Source organism: Lineus longissimus, chromosome 1, assembly GCF_910592395.1.
Source record: "Lineus longissimus chromosome 1, tnLinLong1.2, whole genome shotgun sequence".
Lineage (NCBI taxonomy): Eukaryota > Metazoa > Nemertea > Pilidiophora > Heteronemertea > Lineidae > Lineus > Lineus longissimus.
The window spans coordinates 10,675,367-10,697,501 of NC_088308.1; the positions used below are offsets into that span (position 1 = coordinate 10,675,367).

The 22,135-nt window shown below is 40.5% G+C and overlaps 1 protein-coding gene across 1 annotated transcript in view; it reads right to left on the minus strand.

Annotated features, from left to right (window-relative positions):
• The window catches only part of LOC135488144 (transient receptor potential cation channel subfamily M member-like 2), a 213,998-nt gene that overhangs the window by 9,453 nt on the left and 182,410 nt on the right, over positions 1-22,135 (minus strand). Inside the window, exons 23-25 of the mRNA XM_064772619.1 lie at positions 12,685-12,850; positions 10,956-11,048; positions 265-441 (exon numbers count right to left, since the gene is read on the minus strand). Coding sequence (XP_064628689.1) covers positions 273-441; positions 10,956-11,048; positions 12,685-12,850 — 428 coding nt within the window. The 3' untranslated portion in view covers positions 265-272. The remainder of the gene's footprint in view (positions 1-264; positions 442-10,955; positions 11,049-12,684; positions 12,851-22,135) is intronic.

Here is a 22,135-nt window from a genome sequence, read left to right on the forward strand (position 1 = left end):
TGCACGGTCCCTAACTAGGCGGCTTAACTTTACACTATGATCCATGACCACATTTCGCCAAGTAGCCTGGTTTGTCTCGGCACCGATAGAGGCGCTTCTCGGTGTCGAAGTTGCATTATGATAATGAGCCCAATCAAATGCCGGGTAAATAGATACTCCCGTTCAGATAAGGAATACAGAACGCATAGAGATCGCGCCGTTCAGTTCTGATTCTACACCAGCTCGTAGCTTTCTCGGTCACGGCTCACTGCCTGCTGTTCATACCTTTTTGATTAAGATTTCCAACCGAGCCTCTTATCGAATTTTTGAAGGGCGTCCATAAGTTTCTCCAATTTATCTTCCATAGCACCAAGTCGGTCTCCTGGAATATGTGGGTAGTTGTTTCGTTGGTCCAGTTCTTTGGTCAGTTGCTTCGAAATGGTCTCCGACAGGGTCTTTTCCCTGAAAGTTTTAAAGAGGAAAATATTTGACTGAGATATGGTTAATGTGATAACACCATAACATCTATTCGTACTTTAGACCATTTCTTTATAGTCTGCTGCTATGTTAAAAGCCAGTTTTTGTAATAATCAGGCGGATGTCTATGAGAGGGTGAATATGACCGCCTCAAATTTGCCAATTTTTTTGGTAAAACACCAATCGGTAGATAGAAAAATACCGAAATTCTTGTTCATTCAACCGAACAGGCCTCTGGAATAGTCAATGTTTTGAAATATATCAATCCACCAATGACTGCCCCGCTTTACTTTGATCGCAGTGCGTTGAATTTAGACTTTGGTCAAGTACGATCTATATAAAATGTTGAAGATATTATTTTCTGGTGTCCATAAATTAACAACTTTTTTTTAGGAGCTTAAGCAAATGGCCTATGTCTGGCTGCTAAGCGCACGATTTCTTCTTAACACCCTGCGAAAATATCGGTTTCCATGGTGACCACTCTTAAAAAATGTTTTACTACTGTTGTAACAGACGGCTTGACATTCTATCATAAACGGTTTATACATCTTTATTTATTATATTGGGAATGCTCGTACTATTCTAATTGATCCAAGTCTTGAGGTTTCATCAAACCATGGATAAATCATCACAAGCATATTATAAAGTATTCCTCTTTGGGGGATGATCGGTGTGATTTGTTCAAGCCGTCACACACTCGCTCTAAGTTGACACTTTATTTTCGGCAGGACTTGCTGTGTAACTTTTATGTGCCGTGTACATAACCATAGGAAGCATTGGAAACATTTATGTTTTTAACCCGTCAGATAGTCTGAATTTGGGTACATTCTGCTAAAATACATAAGAGGATATGATTTAAAAGCGGGATGTCTAAAAATCCTCATGTCGTTCACGAATAAATTTAATATTGAAAAGTTTATTTTAGGATGACTTATTTATACAAATCATGTAGGCTTAACTCCCTTTTGGATGAGTGTAGTTCATTATGAATGTAATTTGAATTTGTCGTAAGGCGGGAATAAGCCAGAATCATTGCAAGGGATCATCTTTTAAGTCCATTGCAACTTAGAAGAAAAACTTAAAGGGCATTAATGGCCCCGGTTGAACTATCGGTGGAGACTTAGGATTCCTTCGAGTTCTTTAATTAAATTAAGTCATGTAAGCGTGTTGTATTTCAACCCTTCACGTACGGTAGGGTACAGGTCGAGTTCTGGACGACACAGTCAGAAGTATAACTATCATTTTTGTCTCACAGTAGGGTAGTCTATACGATAGCGCTGTGTCCGTCGTCGTCCGTCGTCGTCGTCCGTCGTATCCTGTGGCACGTATCTTAACCGCTTGTGCTATGAACCGGAAACTTTGTATACATCATGCTCAAGGTCATATGTACCCTGACACTGAATTTTGCTCCGGTCTGATTCTTGACTTTGTCGCCAGGGGGCTTAAACCGAAAAATTAAAATGTGCAATATCTCATTTGATACTGATTTGCTTGTGACAAAAATTAAATGGTGGGTACCCCAAGCAAGGATACATCACATATCGTACGGATTTTTGATTTGACCTACTTTTCAAGGTCAAAGACGTCAAACTCTAAAATTTCACCGATAGTGGCACGTTTTGTCTTTATTCGTCCCATAGTCTTTAAATTTGGTATGTAGACACCTGTTACGTAGCTCTACATGTTGACAAAAAATCAGGTCGATGTGGCGTACTTTTCAAGGTCACAGAGGTCAAATGGTGTGAATTGGCCGTTTGTGTGTAAATATGGCACGTTTCTTAACCACTAAAGCTATGAACTTTAAACTTAATACACATGACTCCCTAGGTCAAATGACCTGTGACACTGATTTTCGGTCCGGTCTGATTCTTATCTTGGCCACCAGGGGGCCAAAACAAAAAAAATGAATAGTGCCATATCTCGCTTATTACTGATTAGCTTTTGGTAAAAATGTTATGGTAGATACTTCTAGCAAGGATATGATACGGGTTTTTGATTTGACGTACTTGTCAAGGTCACAGAGGTCAAATGGCGTAAATTGGCCATTTATGCGTAACTGTGGAACGTTTGTTAACCCCTAAAGCTTTGAACTTGAGACTTTGTACAAAGGACCCCCTAGGTCAGCTGACCTCTGACCCTGAATTTCAGTCCGGTCTGATTCTCGACTTGGCCACCAGGGGGCCAAAAGTGAAAACCTAGAAAGTGTGTTATCTCGCTTATTTGTGATTCGTTTTCAATAACATTTTTATGGTAGGTTCTCCTAGCAAGGATACATCACATATCATATGAGTTTTTGATTTGACCTGCTTTTCAAGGTCACAGAGGTCAAATGGCGTAAATTGGTCGTTTGTATTACCAGCTATTGCGGGCCTAGCCAATCAAGCCAATTGGTGCACCTGCTTAATTGGTCCTGGCAAGCCTAATGGAAAATGCATAGGAAATATCAATAAAGTTGGCTTTTTTGGGCGGGGTGTTAAAATAATCCCAACTCCCGACTTCTGTTTCTATATGTCTAGGTATTTACTGGCAAAATTTGGAGTGATTTGGATGGAAATTCGATGGGTCCATCTACAGGTTGAAAATTTTGGTAAATCTGTAATGCTTCACTCGTAGCCCGTAGAGTAAATCCCTCAGAAATTGGGTTTTGGGGGCTTTTCTAGCAGCACTAGCTCCGAAACTGTACATTTGATACAAACTCCCGACTTCAGACGTGGTTCATATAACTCTTAGGATTATATTCCTAAGATTTCAGTTTTACTGGAGAAAAATTCATAGTGTCCATAGGGGAGTTGAAAATTGGAGGATTTTCAATTTTTTTCCCAACAAACATGCAAAAAATATTACTTTCCACCTAGAATTAATCAAAATTTCGCAAACTATCATAAAGTACTTCCTTGCGACAATCATTTGTGAAGCTTTCAAAAGTTTTGGCTGATTTATTTGACCCTAAATTAGCAAAAACCAAACATTTTAGTGTTTGCATGCACCAATGCACAGGAGGCTAATTGCCAGATTAATTCACACCTGTCCAATCTCAAACAATAGGAGTCTCCTATAATAGATGGAGTCTCCCTCTATTCAAAACAGAGTGTGCTAGGCCTGCCATTGCCGGTAATGATTGTAACTATGGCACTTTTCTTAACCACTAAAGCTATGAACTTGAAATTTGGTACACATGACTCCCTACGTCATGTAACCTCGGACAGCGAATTTCGAATTTCGATCTGGTACTCAACTTTGCCACCAGGAGGCCACAACTAAAATAGGTAAAAAGTGCAATATCTCGTTTATTAGTGACTTGTTTTTGATGATATTCCTTTGGTACTTACTCCAAGTAACGATACATCACATGTCATACCGACTTTGGTTTGACCTATATACTTTACATGTACAATTTTTCTTAACCTGGATGAATTCCTAAGCACCAAATATCTATACGGTGAGCACAATGGCCCCTGGCCGTTTCATTTACTGGTTAGTATCAATTATGATTGTTTTAGTTATCGCTCCATAGTGAGTTAGGTCGGGTCAAACCACCAAATTATTTTTGTTCTCACAAGTATACAGCCGTTGCGTTGGCTTCAGGCTTGTTGTTGCCATTTAGGATTCGCCATGACAATGGGCTTTGGTCACAGATGCCGTTTTGCATAAGGGCCAAAGCAGTCCAGGCTGACTCTTTCTGGCGACTCCTGGGGTGAATTTCCAAGCACCTGATTGGTCCACAATGACGTATTGGAAATGTTATGAGCTTCTGGGCATGCGCAGCAGTTGGATACTTAAAGAAGGGTTACTTCTCAGGGAAGGACTCTGTCTGACACAGATTTCCGATCTGACACGAGTAGAAATTCATGCTCACATACACGGCCTATTATCTCACTGTTGAATCTCTGGAAAAACTTCTTCAAAAATATACTTTTTCACTAAACATTTAACCGTAAAGCCGGACTCGTTGATTCCTTCGATTTTCCTCCGATTTCCGACATACCTGGATCGACCCTTCGCAGGATTCCATAGACTGCACCGCATGTCAAGATCGAGGACCTCTGGGGGCCAACTCCACCAAAGTTTAGGTGTCTACTGACAATCTGGCCTCAAACATTCGAGGCCCGGTATCAGTAAAGACGCCAGCGCCTGGTGACACTATAACCCAGTCTAGAGGCCTACGGCCAGAGAGCTTCACTTGGTTCATTTGGTTGTACAATATATAACTTCACATGAATTCATATAAAGAGCGCGACTACGATTTGAAGACTGTTTACTAGTTGCGATGGTGATCCTTGGACTGTCACAACCCAGTAGATGCATGGTCACAACCAGTAACTGCAGTCAGGGCTATTACACCGAATCCGTTCAGCCGGAGAAAAAACAGTCCTGTCACAACATAGAGACAGCCAGTAAATGCAGTCTGGACCTTTTTTTATGAATTCCTTTGAAGCGTAGGATGTGAAAAACAAGTCAAGTCGATGCATGGTCACCACCTTGAGGCAAGCAGTAAAGGCAGTCTGGGGATTTACATCAATCCCTTGAAGTTTACATCAAATCCATTATAAAGTGCAGGTTGAGACAAAGCAGCTCCGATGCATAGTCACAATCTAGGGACAACAGCCTGTGCCTTTACATAAATTCCTTTGAAGTGTGCGTGGGTTGTGACAAACTAGTCCAGTAAACATGGTCCAGCCTAGGCCGGGGGTAACCTTTACATGAGGGACAACCAAGCAGTAAATGCAAGGTCAGGACCAAGTCCAAAGGGTATGATAGATAGCCTACATTGATAGCGAGTAAAAACTCAACAGAGAAACTGATATTTTTTTTAATCAACTGCCACGTAATGTTTTCTTCATTGAGTTATAAGTGTTACAGAGGAATAGAATGAAATACTAGAATCTACCGGTTCTTCTGATGACCGAGTGAGCACGGATGTTGAAAAGCCATTGGAGGTGCAAAGTGTCCGGTTCTCTGAGAGTGATGATGCTCAGCTCCTTTCTCTCTGTCATCTGTGTCTGTGATGCGGTCATTAAAAGCGTTGAAATGCGGCTGTGGATCATACCTGTAAACAAACATTGAGAAAACAGTTTGATTTTGCTTAGGCGTACCAAGTTATATAAGACCAACATACACTAATTAGGGGCTAGTGATCAAGGAAGTTCACTGATATGATTGAGAATATAGATTCAATGCATCTGATGTTAATTTAGCAGGTTTGTATACCATGTCTACATTCGTGTGTACACTGTTACCGTACTTTCAAAATAAACTAACAGTTCTTATTGGACCGTGGATCGAGGACACCAACAGAGGCAGTACAGGAACTTACTGCCATTATTGAAATGGTTGCTACGATTTCATTAAAGAGGGAAAAAAAGTGGAAGAAGTCTCCGTTTAAGAAATAAGCTAGGTTTTGATAGATAGTATATTCTACTAAAACGTAATAAAGTCAGATTAGGAAAGGAACTTGGCAAAACCCCAAAATAGTCCGGTTATTCCGAGATGATTTATGATGGCAAGGAAGGATTTCAAGAGACTTGTCAAATCAAAACATCGTGAGCTGCAAACGACACTTTAATGAATAAACTTTGTGACCTGGCAGCTTGTGACCCAATAGGTAATTGAAGTTTAATTCGAAAAAAATCGGGATACAAAGACCAAGAACCTAATCGGTGATATAGAAGTCTGGTATGACCATTTTAATTCTCTCCTAAATAATCTCAAGTGTGATCCAGATTCGTTTGATGACGACTACCTGAAAAAGGTAAACGACAAACTCGCACAGTTAATTAATAGTAATAAACACACTGGTCCTCTTGATAAAGCAATATCAACCTCAGAAGTAAGGACGATTATTACTTAATTGAAGTGCAAGAAGTCACCAGGGTTAGATTCTATTCAGAGTGAAGTGTTAAAGACCGGAGTGGATTATCTTGCTATCACCAACACCAGACTTTGTAACATGATTTTAGAACGTGAACAGTACCCGGAGTCCTGGTGCATTGGAACTGTAACTCCGATACATAAAAGTGGCTCCGTAAATGAAGTCGACAATTATAGGGGAATCACGGTATCGAGTACTCTGAGTAAAGTTCCTACGGGCACTCTCAATCAGAGACTCTCAGATTTACTTGAACAGGAAAAATATCTATGTGAGAACCAGATAAGTTTCCGTCCCAAATTCAGGACGGCTGATCATATGTTGTTAATGTCATCAAATATCAAGTATTTCAAAATGAAGGGGAAACCATTATACGTATGTTTTATCGATCTCTCTAAAGCGTATGGCAGGATCAATCATGACTGCCTCTTTAATAAGATGATGAAGATGGGACTGAGCCCAAAACTCACGATGATTATTAGGAAAATGTACGCAGGATCCTTATCATGTGTAAAATAAGATTCCAAACTATCAGAGATGTTCTCTCAGAGTATTGGCCTCCGTCAGGGTTGTTGTCTCAGTCCAACACTTTTTAATATTTTTTATCAATGACGTGCTATCAATTCCGAATGCACCAGATTCAGATCCGGTGTTGTTTAATGGACAAATTACATCTTCACTCTTTGCAGATGACCTTCTAGTATTATCACAAAGTGCAGGTGGTTTACAACGTGCCTTGGATAAGCTCACATCGTATTGTAGAAGATGGAGTCTAAAGGTTAAGGTGAGGAAAACTAAGGTAATTTGCTTTAATAAAAGATAGTTAAATGGAAAAGCATTCAGAATAAGTGGAACGGATGTAGACATTGTGGACTCCATAAAGTATTTAGGTGTTATATTTTAAAAGAATGGAAGTTTCAAAAAGAGCTACCCTAACTCTAAGACTGAAGGCTAGAAGAGCCTGGTATACTTTATCTTAGACTCCAGTTAGTGTGTTGATACATATGTTTGATACCATTGTGAGGCCCCAACTACTATATTGCTCTGAACTTTGGGGTGTCTATCTTTTTAGGAAGCCAAGTAAGCACGCTATTCTGAAGTCTATACAAAAAGTAAGGTTAGGCCATAAACTTGTACATCTCAGAACAAGCAAACAGATACTTGGTGTTAGAAGAAATACTTCCAATAGCGGTGTATAAAGTGAGATTGGTCGAATAGCATTGTTGTTTGATATATTTGTAAAAATTCTTAAATATATCCAACATAAAGTGAAAGATAATAACCAACTCGCCAAACTCATCTTGAGAAATGAGTATGATAATTATTGTAATGATCGCCAGAGCAATTTAAGTATTGTCAATTGTATATGTATACTAGTTGGTGAAATCTTTCCACTTTACAAGGATATTGTGAATATTGATATTGCAAAGATCAAAATAAGATTAAGTGAAGTTTTTGAGCAATCTACCATTTCCAAACTTCAACAATATACCAAATTACAACTATACTCGTCACTAAAATGCAACTTCGGTAGAGAGAAATATTTACCTCTCATCTCAAACGTTGTAGGCTAGTTCGGAAGGCAATAACAAATATCCGATCGTCAGCTCATAACTTCAATATCTAAACTGGACGACAGAAGAATATACAGCGGTCCTTGAGTTATTGTTCCTTATGTACCACCCATAATTTTCGGGATGAATTTCATGTGTTATTCAAATGTACCAATAATAATATGTACAAGTTGGACAGGTAGCCATGGATGAAATAAGTAAAGTCACTCCCAGTTTCTCACTTCTAAATGGTAGAGATAAATTCTTTATATTGTTTCCTGGCATCAGATGAGAATATTGTACATAGTGTTGGGAACTTGTTCTGAACGATTTTAGAACGTAGTTAACGGTCTGATAGGAGTTCGGCCTTTCCTTATCACATGTTCTAACTGTCTTAAAGTTTACTTATACTAAACATTATTATTTTATTTTTGATGTATTTTAATTTGTTTTGTTTATTACTGTCAAACCTGATGACTATGAAAATTTTCAAAGGAGTAATAAATACAGATTATTATCATTATCATTAAATTTACCAGTCATGGACAATTTAGCAGGTGTGTATACATTCATGTGTACATTTACCAGTCATACACTGCTGATACATGCTATACAGTACATTTCTGCAGGGGTGATAGAGAGAGATGAAAACGATCATTAAAATGGTTGATTTCAGCACTCACAACATGTTTACTATAGTTGTGCGTTCGATTCCTGTAATTGCTGTCCCTACACGGTGCATGTGTGACACTTTCTAACCTCCAACATTTACAAAACACAGGAGAAGTACTAACTGCAGCGGCACCTGTCGCCGGATCGACTAACAATATCATTTGCTGATTTTATAGGTGGAAGTGCTCGTCGGGTTTTCTTACAAACAGCGAAGACACGGATGTCGAAAAATCCGGGGATTTTGGATAGGTGGAACTAAGACTAGATGTTTCAGCAATTATTTTCAGTGAAGGTATATCCCAGGAGCGGAGCCTGGATGATTTTGCCTAATTAATATGTGTTTTAAACGCACATTGTGATGAAAGGTTCTGGCCTGAATTTGCTATTCTGTTGAACGGCAATCCGTTATTGCCGATTTCTTGGAACTTTCGGATCACCATATGGGATGGATATTGCATAAATTCTGACACACTGTGCTAAAAATCATGTTGTTCAGCTATAATCAACCAAGCCAGAGATACGTTTGGTGGTTTTGACGCAACCACACTTTGCACCGACGAATATTCCAATTCAAGTCGAGGATTCGCTAAATCTCGAAACAAAAAACCTCCGCGACAAGTTTGCTACAAAATATGCACGTTCTCCCAATAATCACCCAAACTATAATACCGCAAATATATTCTTAAGACCATTTTCTTGGCCTCTGACGAGTTAATTTTGTATAATGCAGTGTTTTAATGCGATTTTGAGGGCGATTACTATCACGAAAATTCACACTCACCATGGTTTGTATACAACTGGCCTGACTTTGATATTTATATTACGCTCACTTACAACAGAATCATGTCAAAGAAGTATCATAAAATATTGTAGATCGTTTAAAATCGTAATGTGACATCAAAAACCGTAAATATTACTGAATTAACTGAGCACTATTTCGCCCGCTCATGTCGAGGTCACTTGATATTGACAGAAGCGGCTGGTGCATTTTTGCCGCTAGTGCACAAGCGCAGCAACCACAACACCTTTGTTAAACAGCTTGTTGTGGTAAAATGTCACACTATTTCCAGAAGCAGTCCGGCACTAAAGGCTTAAACGTGGAAACGACAGTATTCGATAAGCTTCGCTGGCAATTTAAAATTGTCAGCAAAACTAATGAAATGGCCAGGGCCATTGTGCTCACCTCATGTGGAGGAAAGATGGATAAAGAGCATGGTCTTGTGTCATGTAGTGTTAGGTTTGATGTAGGTCCAAGCAATTACAATTTCCCCAAAATGGCCAATTTACAGTACATTCGACCTCTGTGACCTTGAAAAGTAGGTCAAATCAAAGAAGACCCGGGTGACACATTGAATGGTTGTTAGAATTAGATGTCCCTATGATATAAAATTGGTGCCAATCAGGCAAGTCATTACTAGGAATAATGGCATTTTGAAGAATTTAGGATTTTGCCCCCTCCCTGGAGGCCAAACGGCAAATCAGATCGCACCAAACTTCGGTACCTGAGATCACCTGACCAAGGGGTACATGTGTACTTAATTTGTGATCAATAGTCATTGCAGTTAAGAAACGTGCCATAGTTACGGCCTGACGGCGAATTTACGCCATTTGACCTCTGTGACCTTGACAAGAAGGTCAAATTAAAAACCTGTGTGACATATACTGTATGGTGGTTAGATGTACCAATGATATCAAATTGGTGGCAATCGGGCAAGAAGTTAAGGAATAATCACATTTTTAAGGTTTTTGGATTTTGCCCCCTGGTGGTCAAGTGGTGAATCATATTGGACCAAACTTCGGTCCCTGAGATCACCTGACTAAGGGGTGAATGTGTACCAAATTTGGTATCAATAGTCATTGCAGTTTAGAAACGTGCCATCGTTACATCCTAACGGCCAATTTACACCATTTGACCTCTGTGACCTTGAAAAGGAGGTCAAATCAAAAACCCAGAGGATATATGATGCACCTTTGCCAGAAGTACCTACCATATTTTTTTCAAAATTTCCTGACTACTATTAAGGGAGATATTGCATATTTTCACTTTTAACGTTTGGCCCCCTGGTGGCCAAACCATGTAACGAATCGGACCGAAACTTGGTCTCCCAGGTGTCATTACATAAGGGTACATGTGTACCAAGTTTCAACTCAATAGCTCTAACAGTTACGAAACGTGCCCTGCTAACGGACGACGGACGACGACGGACGACGACGACGACGACGACGACGACGACGACGACGACGACGACGACGACGACGGACGACGGACGCCACGGTATGGGATAAGCTCACCTCTGCTAAGAGGTGAGCTAAAAAGGACAGAAGTTTGGGGTTTAAATGGCTATCCCCATCTATCAGGGGTATTTTAGGTCGTTTAAAAATTTCACCTGATAGAATAAAAAGCTTACATATGAAGCAGTGTTGCTGCAAATTCATTATGCATCCCATCATCATCAGCATCATCATTATCATCATCATCATCAAATGTCATCCCCGGCTCCCTGAAAAGACAACACATAGAGCTATGTACCCGTTTTATAGTTCGGTGTCAAATATAATGAGGTTTGACCAAAGGGTATGAAATAACAACCAAAAAGTACTGAACGGTTGCCCACCAATCATTGACCTGTCCTTTACACCAGTTTTGCAAGATCTTTGTAGCAGGTATATATTGGTCACCATGCCTCTAAAATATCGCGGCACGATTCTAAAAATAGTTAAATTGGTGCCCCTTATTCATTGTCTACAAATGAAGTGAATTACAATAAGAAGGCTGAAACTAGCGGTACGCGATATTTTCAGCGTTTGTTATAAGTTGTCTTTTTTATGGATACGATAATTTGAAAATGCGTTTTAGTACAATAGAGCCATCTGTGCATTCCAGGGCGGCCTGGTTCCTCACCCTAAACCACTGCGACAATTAGTGACCTTTCGTGGGGTTTTGTACCGACGACCACAACGAATTTTGATTTACACATCGATGCAGGTTTTTTTTCATTCATGGTATTGTCACAAACCAATTCCGATCTCGCCGATTTTCTTCTGTTGACATTTCAGTGAGATTCCATACCTGCCGTAAAGCTACTCTAAACCTGGAGGTGTTATGATTCGCTCGCGACGGTTACGATTTGGCCACACGTCACTGAATCGAGGGTCAGTAAGATTGTATGTTCAGGAAGGGTTAAGGAAGAAGGAGAAGGAGAAGGAGAAGGAATCTGCAAATATCCTGTAAGGGCCGAAAGGTAAGAAACCTCAGCATGTCACATAATAACTTGACCCCTCACATGTATTACACAATGTACAGGGGCGAACTTGTGAAGTGGGAGTTTCTTACCTTTTGGTCTCTTCTGATACCTTTTTGATTTCTTGCTCCCTCTTCTACCTGAATCCTTTTTACAATGATTTGACCCCTTAATACTGACACTTGATTCAGTGGCCTGCGGTTTGACATTACCATCATCAGTATCATCAGAAAAAGCTGAACATATAAATTGACAAAATATTGGAAATCCCCGCGAGTGTGGCTTACAAACGGCTTTCGGGAAATGTGCATGAGATAGAGTAAAAAGAACCCCACTGGGTCATACACAACACCGTATGTTATCAAGCTCTTGCACCAGCTCGTACTGCTTGCCATGCTCTCTCGCAGTAGAGCACCAAATTATCCTTAATGTGGGCTCTTCTAAATAGTCTGTAAAGTAAAAGCTTCTTATGGCGGAAGAATCAGAATCAGGCGTTTAGTTGCTACGAGCCCCTATAAGAGATTATCGCTAAATTCCCTGTAAATCAGTCGTGTGCATGGACATATAGTAGCATGACGTAGCCTTCGTTGTTTTCGGCCCCACTCTCAAAGAATGGAGAAGTTCACGCCAGCATCGGATATGGTGATTGTCCAGTGAAGTAGAAAATCTTGGGGGAGAAAATTATGATATCTCATCTTGCGATTTGACTCTTTCTTATCTCGCTGTTAAATATGATAAGCCCCTCCATTGCGCTGGGTAAAATTCACCTATCGTGCTGAGGTGGGGAGGGGGGGGGGGGTCGAGGCTTCTCCCCCGATATAAAGTCCGAAGGGGGTTGCACTAAGCCTGTGACTTAACGTGTTATAAGAATAAGGAGTAAAACAGAAAAACATACCATAATCGTTTTTTTTGTTTGAGCGTAATTCCAGCTTCCACCAACTGTTTTTTCAAATAAATTTTCTTATCGTGATATTCCATCCGTTTTTCCATATTAATCCTTTCGAATTCCGTGAGCTCGTCGTCGTCGAATTCGCCTTCATTTTTTTCATCTACTTTCTGACCTGCAACATAATTCAACACATTTATCCAACTTAAAGAACAACCTCTTCAACCGGGACTTGCGTCGTTTACCACGTGATCGTCGGATGTATGTGATGACGCGGCATGAATGACCTATGACCCATCTATTTCGACCGTTATGTGTCACTTGGTCGTCCCACATCGACCAAAACAAATGTGTGGCTACCAAATACGTTTTAAAATGAGAACACGTCTAGTAAAGTTATAAAGTTAAAGTCGCCGGAACTATTGCACGTGCCGCGACGAACGGCTCATCGGGCCGGAGCTTATCCCGGATTTTCGTAAACAAATATGAAATATTTCAATGCAAATAATTGCTTATTTGCCGCCATGGGGAATCAATATTTTTAATCACGTAATAGACAACCAAAGATTGATTTATTTTCTTGTGATCACAAGAAGCAAGGCTAATTTTTTTATTTGACCTCGGAGGTTAAGTCAAGGTAAAAAAACAACTTTTAGAACACTCTAATTCTCTTCATATTAATCGGTGACATGCATTTTAAGATCAGAGCGGCGGTTACTTGATATATGACCCCCACTTGGGTTAATATTGCATTTGATCCAACTAAATGTTAGTAGTACATGTTGGTCCTTGTCAGAATGCAGAGATGTCGACTAGGTGTATGCATATCAAATTTGAAGAGTTCATCCTGGTAAGAAACATGCTGCATGTATAGTATATATGTCAAACCAAAGTTGGTATGACATGTGATGTATCGTTGCTTGGAGTACCTACCATCATCGAAGCGACATATAGCACTTTTTACCTTTTTGAGTTTTGGTCTCCTGGTGGCCAAGTGGAGAATAACATCGGATCGAAATTCGGTGTCCGAGCTTACATGACGTAGGGAGTCATGTGTACCAAATTTAAAGTTAATAGCTTTAGCGGTTAAGAAACGTGCCATAGTTGCACTCAAACGGCCAAAATGTGAAAATCAGGTCAAATCAAAAACCCGTATGTGATGTATCCTTGCTAGGAGAAACTCTGAGGTCATTTGAACTAGGCGTACATATATGTACAAGATTGCAAATCAGTAACAATAGCGAACTTTGACCTCTGTGACCATAAAAAATAGGTCAAATCAAAACCCGGAGTTATATTTCAAGCACCCTTATAAGATGCATTAATGGCAAAAAATGTCATGATTCTGGCTAGCAGCGTTCATAAGATATAGCAAAAAATAGGTTTTCAAAGAGCGTCACCTATATGGCAGACAAGCAGTCCAATTGCGCTAATTTTTATTTCGAAAGAAGGTCTTGCCTAGAGTCACACCAAGTATGAACTTTCTAGGTCAAGTGGTTAAGAAACGTGCCACTCTATGGTCAAAAGTTAACGACAGACACCGACGACGACGACGACGGACGACGGACGCCACGGTATCGCATAAGCACCCCTTAACGGTGAGCTAAAAAGCCAGCTTTTTGCAAGTGATGGCTCTCACAACATTGTCAATTACTAGTTTGCCTCTTAATTTACAGTTACATTACCAGTAGCTTAGCCCAGTTCCCCAAAATTGGGTAATCTGTGGTGGTGTGTGTGCACAAGGAGAATTGTTTTTTGGATTTCGGCACTGTGCGAGTTCGGAGAAATGATATCAAGGCCACGTACGTGGCTATATTTAGAATATCGATTGTAAACACTCAATTTTTCCACAAAAATCGCCCAAATCTCACCGAACAACTTTAAATATTGAATTCATTTTCGAACGCACACCTGGGCCCGGTTTCTCAAAGAATCTTAAGTATTTGTCTTAAGTCATAATATTTTGACTAAGCCAAGTCAAAAACTTAAGTACGAATCTCAAAGCATCTTAAGACGAACTTAGCTAAGTTTTCCCAAAATGACTTAAGTCAGGTGAAACGTGCTGAGCCGGCCGTTTCAGCCAGCCTCCGATAGTTCCACTAAGACTTCGGGAGTTTCCGTGAGATTACGAATATTCCCGAGTACGTTTCCAAGGAACTCTTCAGCTGGTCGGCAATGAAGGAGGTCGGATTGTGAATGCCACATCGCGACCACGTGGGAAATGGGCATGGCGGGAGAGGCACATTGATCTTCGTTTCTGATGCTCGGCGGTGCGGATGATAATGACCCATAATGATGAAATTTTCCAAGGAATTACTAGTATTTTGTAACTATGGTGCTCTCATTATTGAAACTTACCATCGAATGTACATGTATATAGCCGATAAGACAATAAATGCGCCACACCCACACCCCCTCTTACAATCAAGCGCTATTAGTATTTACTCCTTTGCTGTCCAAATCCCCTGGGCCCAAGCGGCCCAAGTATATCAATTACGTTCCGAAAGGAGCCCATCACATTTTAAGGACGAAGATGAAGATTAAGGATGTACGGAAATACGGGCGGCGACTACCGACGGTTAGAACGGATAGGCCAAGCAACATTACGCCCGAGAAAAATGGAGGTAAACATGGAAGTGCATGAAGTCAAGCGGGTTAGAGCAACAAATTGGTCATCCCAGGAGGAGGCCATGCTAATGGAGGCTGTTCGCCTACGTGAGAGGCACTGCATTGGACGTTTCAGTGGGATAGGGGACATTGGGACGGGCTGCGTGTCAAAGGCTTCCAAGAGGGCCGCCTGGGAGGCCGTTGCCGAGGATGTGAGGTGTGTTCTTCAAGTTCAATCGTTCTCTGTTGTCTGCTTTAGTCTTCTCGTCGACACACGGCTGGTTGACCAATAAATCAATAAGTTATTCATGCCTGGCATAGTACAAATATTACAACTTGACTGGGGGTGATGTTCCCCGGGCAAACTTTGTGCTAAAAATTTGTGCCCGTGGTGCACGGACTCAATGTTGTTGTGTCGTCTGCTTCACCATGCATGCATGCGATGCGATGCATGGTAGACACTCACAATCCGACTGAAAAACTTCCTTAAATGCACTCGCCTTACCCCGAAATTTGTGTGTCCCCAAGTTCAAATTTCGCCACGCCTTAAACAGACACGATACTGCCTATTTTTGCTGTGAAATCGAACAGAATCGCACATCATTTCCGAAAGAAAACAAACATTAATTTTGAGATCGTTTGGAGGTGTGGTTGGGAGGTGTGACGATTTCAGCCAATAGAAGGAAATCAGGTCACCATTAGCATGTATTATGAAGATAAGCGCAGCTGCTGTGTGACTCAGCGTTTGGGGAATCCCCCTATGTGTTTACCTACTAATTGGTCACAGCCGTAGAAAAGATTTCAGATATGAAATAAGAACAATAAAAACATGAGTTTTGATAACAATCAATCAATATAATGATAAAATAATATTTCTCTCACTGTAAAGTGTAAATATTAATACAGTTAAAGATTTATGACAAGTGCATCAATGCTTTAGACTAGAGTTGACAAGATCAATGACAATGCCATCATCATATCTGTTTATCAACATTTTAGAAATGGGGACTATTTAGGCAGGAGCAAAGTGCCAAAAAGTTTAAATTGGTCATCTTGATCTTAAGTACAGTACCTCTCTATTATTCAGGGCACCCTTAGGACTGGCAAGTGCTGTCCTTACTTGAGAGGTGCCTGATTAAAAAGGTCAATTGTAATGGAAACAACCACTTTGTGAACAAAACTAGTGTCCTTGATGGAGAGGTTATCCTCAATAGAGAGGTGTCCACTAAGGGAGGTGTCCACTGTAGTTCAAACTGGGTCATGTTTAATATATATGAATATATTCGGCGTACAAGCATGATCGAAGATTTCGATGTACTTCGAGATGTGAGAGACCCGACTAATTTAAACTTCATCTTGCCCACCTTGCTGTCTACAGAGTCCCTTTAAAATGAAAATATGAACACAAGAAGAACAGTCCAGTGGCTGATACAAGATGATTTCAAAGTGATATAGGAACTGAAGTTTTGCTAAGTAGGCCTACTACGGTTATAATCATCAAATAAGGCATCATGGCCCAGGTATTGCAATTTAGTACTGCAATATTGATATTTTTAAAATGTCAATGGCAATGCACTTTTTGTTGTGTGATGTTACTTTTAGCATCATTCTTACATCTTAGTTCAAATTTGAACTTGAACTGTTTCGAAATATCATTTTACGTACAGCGCTGCAGGAGTAGTGGTGCGCACAAGTGCAGAATGTGAAAAAAAGTACAAGAATATAAAGCATGGAGGTAAGTCATTTTACCATTCTCACAAAAAATGATTATGTATCAGAAGTCAAGAGTTCAGTTCACGCAGCTATAGGGTTAAGACTTCAGTAGAAAGCACCAACATTTTGCAAAAAGTCAGATAAGGCCCTGTTCCAATACCAGTAAAGAGAAAGGTAAAAGTGAAGGCCTACTAACCATGCTAACTATCAATACCACATGAAAACATTTTGACAATAATAGAATCCTTATCAAGGCCTGCATGTAGGCATACCCTTACGAAAATACTTGCATTTATGTAATTGGTCATTTAGTTTATCTATTAGTTTGCAAAATATCTTAGGAATGTAGGAGGTTGATATGATTAAAATGATCAGGACTGTATTGCATTTAATAGCTGAAATAAATAAGTTGTTTTCATTCATTTTCAGCACGGGCAAAAATGGACGGAATACGTCATGTGTCCGCGATAAGTCGTTATTCTCAACCTCCCTTATTTGGACATGCCAGAAAACATACAGTAGGCCCCCAAATCAAAATTCCCCAACAAATTGTTCACATCGCACATCAAGATAAAAGGCACAGCGACTCATTTCACTGAATAGTAAACGTCAGCTGAGCGGAATTAAGCGATCTAAAAAAAATCATTTTAGATTGATATAACATAGCAACTTTTGACAGTTTTAATCATTGCAAAACTAATGTCATGTATTGATGTTGAACCATATTTCTACACATCTTTAACTACTTTCAGCATGGACAGCAGTGACGCAAGATGAACACAAGAATGTCGTGTTTGACTTCCGACTACCATTGCAATCAGCTGATGCTGAGACTTCTGCAGGAGAAATTGCAGCTGTTCTTCCTAGCTCTACTATGACTAGTATGTCCTCCAAGCCTTCAGCAGCCCTAGGAAGTGCCCCTCTTGAACCAAGGTCCACATGCAAGAGGGTAGCAGGATCAGCTAGCTGCCCGGGCACTAACATTGACAAGAACATGAACAAGGCAGAACTTGCCAATCTGCTTAAAGCCTCGGTCAAGCCACCAAAGCCGAAAAGATCTAAGGAAGACCTTGAAAATCTTTCCTACGAGGTCATGCAAGAGGAGAAGTTGGCAGCACAGCAGCAACAAAAGTTGATTGACTGTCAGATAGCTCTTGTTGGCCTTAAAACTGATTACATCAAGCTAAAAATGGCCAAACTGCATAAGGATTAAATCTGCAGTCAATCAAGTTTTCATGCCCCTAAGGCAGACGTTACATAGAGCTTCACGCTTCACTCCTCACACCTCATGCTTTACGGTTCACCCGTGAACCGAAGAATTAACAAGGTATTTCAATGAGCCCTGTTAGTTAGGCCCTCATTTTTCCTATCTATGTAACGTCTGCCTAAGCGACCAACTTCTACTTTTGTCCTCCATCTTCACCTGATTATAGTAACTAGGAAAAACTGACTATGACTATGGGCCCAGTTGCTCAATCAGTGTTAGGTTAACACCAACGTTAGCGCTAATGCTGGCTTTAAAATCTCACTAACGTAAGACTAGAGTTATCAATTAAAATGGTATTTATATTAAGGATTACTGTTAAAATTTCCAAGTCGATGATATTCAACTGCTACATAAGTTAGATTTTAAATCAAGCATTAGCACTTAAGTTGTTGTTAACCTAATGCTGACTGTGCAACCGGGCCCTGATCTGTCAGACATTCTATCAAAAACATCCAAATTTGCCACAAAAAGTACAAATATCAAACATGCCAAACAGTACAAGATCTATGAACCAAAGTTTTGAATACTATTTTTCGTACCTATAAAAGGCATAGATTCACATAGCACACGGATTTTGCCCCTAACACATGTATTCTTTTAAATGCAATTTTATGGCCAACTCACTTAGGTTTCCTCTTAAAATATCATAACAAGAGGCCCAAGGGCCTGGCGCTCAGCTGAAATGGATAGGTGAAGGCAAGGGCCAAGTGTGTATCGGTACCGTTATTATGAGGCAGCGTGAAGCTATAACGTCTAGCACGCAGAAGTGCTGATGCGAAAGACCTTCTTGCTATATCAGTGCATGCTGAAGTACTGAGTTGACGTCACCCTGGTATTATGACGTAAAGTCATTTCTATTGCCGTTGCAGTAGTGGGGTGTGTGATGACGTCAAGGAGTTGTGTGGTGACGTCAAAGAGTGGAGTCCTTGTCTTCATGCAGCGTAGGTGGAACTAATAACATGCACATGGACACAAGGTACATAATTATTACAGTGTATTTTGTGAGGTGGGGCCTGGTGCTTTACAATGGTCAAATGAACCGACTGTTCTCTGGACATTGATGAAGTGAATGCAGCCAAATGTTTGGGACGGTCTTTTTTGTATGTGAAGAAAAGAAGATAAAGAGTTGGTTAACAAAATGAACTTTATTGGTGCGGCAGATATTTGATGCCTTTCGGCAGATATTTGAAGCGCCTTGCGGCAGATATTTGTTGCCTTGCGGCAGATATTTGATAACGCTCTCCAGGAATGGAAAGCAGTAAAACGAGTAAGCACACCTTACTCTGAATGTGGGAACAGCAAGTGCTTTCCTGGACTTGAAATGTGCCAATGACTCCTCTTGCAATAACCAACAACAGTTAATCTGTAAAAAAAGAGAAGAGAAATTAACACTGACTGAATAAATGAAATGGCCAGGGCCATTGTGCTCACCTCATGTGGAGGAAAGATGGATAAAGAGCATGGTATTGTGTCATGTAGTGTTAGGTTTGATGTAGGTCCAAGCAATTACAATTTCCCCAAAATGGCCAATTTACAGTACATTCGACCTCTGTGACCTTGAAAAGTAGGTCAAATCAAAGAAGACCCGGGTGACACATTGAATGGTTGTTAGAATTAGATGTACCTATGATATAAAATTGGTGCCAATCGGGCAAGTCATTACTAGGAATAATGGCATTTTGAGGAATTTAGGATTTGGCCCCCTCCCTGGAGGCCAAACGGCAAATCAGATCGCACCAAACTTCGGTACCTGAGATCACCTGACCAAGGGGTAAATGTGTACTTAATTTGTGATCAATAGTCATTGCAGTTAAGAAACGTGCCATAGTTACGGCCTGACAGCGAATTTACGCCATTTGACCTCTGTGACCTTGACAAGAAGGTCAAATTAAAAACCTGTGTGACATATACTGTATGATGGTTAGATGTACCCATGATATCAGATTGGTGGCAATCGGGCAAGAAGTTAAGGAATAATCACATTTTTAAGGTTTTTGGATTTTGCCCCCTGGTGGTCAAGTGGTGAATCATATTGGACCAAACTTCGGTCCCTGAGATCACCTGACTAAGGGGTAAATGTGTACCAAATTTGGTATCAATAGTCATTGCAGTTTAGAAACGTGCCATCGTTACATCCTAACGGCCAATTTACACCATTTGACCTCTGTGACCTTGAAAAGGAGGTCAAATCAAAAACCCGGAGGATATATGATGCACCTTTGCTAGAAGTACCTACCATATTTTTTTCAAAATTTCCCGACTACTATTAAGGGAGATATTGCATATTTTCACTTTTAACGTTTGGCCCCCTGGTGGCCAAACCATGAAACGAATCGGACCGAAACTTGGTCTCCCAGGTGTCATTAAATAAGGGTACATGTGTACCAAGTTTCAACTCAATAGCTCTAACAGTTACGAAACGTGCCCTGCTAACGGACGACGGACGACGACGGACGACGACGACGACGACGACGACGACGACGACGACGACGACGACGACGACGACGGACGACGGATGCCACGGTATGGGATAAGCTCACCTCTGCTAAGAGGTGAGCTAAAAAGGGTGACATAGACGGGGAAATGTACACCACCGGATACAGTCTGTGCTTGATCAGGCATCGGTCAGATGATATCCTGAACAAAGCATCTATGGAAGCAAATCCAGAAAGAGACTTAACCTTCGAAGGGCACACTTATCACTCAGTGAAAAGTCAGTCCTGGGGGTTGTTTTCCAATTCAAAATAAAAGTGTAACCTCTTTAAATTAGTCTCACAGACTGAACCATAACACTCAACAGCTAACCGTGCCCACATGATGACTGATGTGAGCCAAGTTGGGCTTAAAGATGAGCGGGTGGTGTACTACATTTTGAAAATTGTCTATCGTCTACGACATGTGACAGAACAGGATCTAGTGGACTTAATGATGAGGTACTATCAAATAAGGTGTCCATCAAATGAATCATGAGGGCCTGTTGAGTTATACTCTAAGCCTGTCCTATAGGGCTAGGCTATCGTTTTTGTCTTTTTTACAGCCTACAGTACAGCCATGCATGCACAGCGCAGTGTACAGACAGTACATGATTGCCAACCAAAAACATGAGCATTGCTGCGTAACGAAACTGCAGTGGAATTCATACTACGATGTCATAATGACAATGTGACTTTCAAAATAATTGTAAACAAACGTAAATGGCGAGATTTGTTGCAAAATTGCCAACCGCAACAACTCAGGGACCGTCCCAAAATGGCCGACGGCGAATTCTCCGGTCGCTAGCGCAGTCCATAAACAAGCATCAATTTTACCAACTTTGGGTGCAAGCTTGGTCATAAAAGTTACAGAACTGTTAGAAATACATCTAAACAACATATATATACAGTTAAAAGTGCATAAAAATCCCGTTTCAACCTCCGGGCGCTACCTTTTTTTCTCCGCCACGCGCCGGGCCCTACCGGTCGTTATTTAGTGCGACCGCCACCAGAGTGTTTATCAGTAATCACGATCTTTCGCCATTTTAATTGCGCGTTTTAGGCAGATTAATCAATTATTACATGCATGCATTATATATCACCGAAATGATAATTGCGTTGGCTATTTGAAACTAAGTTCAGATATCATTTTCGATCTTTGAATTGAATTTAGGCGAGTGATTTTTGACACCCTGTCGACATATCAGGACTTGCAAAATTCAAGCGAGATCGCTTGCATCATCGGCACGTTTGAAAACCGAATTTCACAAATTCCACAAATATTTATCACATACCATATGTATCACCACAAAGGTAACTCTCTAGACTATTTGAAACCAAGTTCAGATACTTATTTTCACAAAAATTCGAAGCTATGCAAGCGATTTTTCAGTGGTAGAGA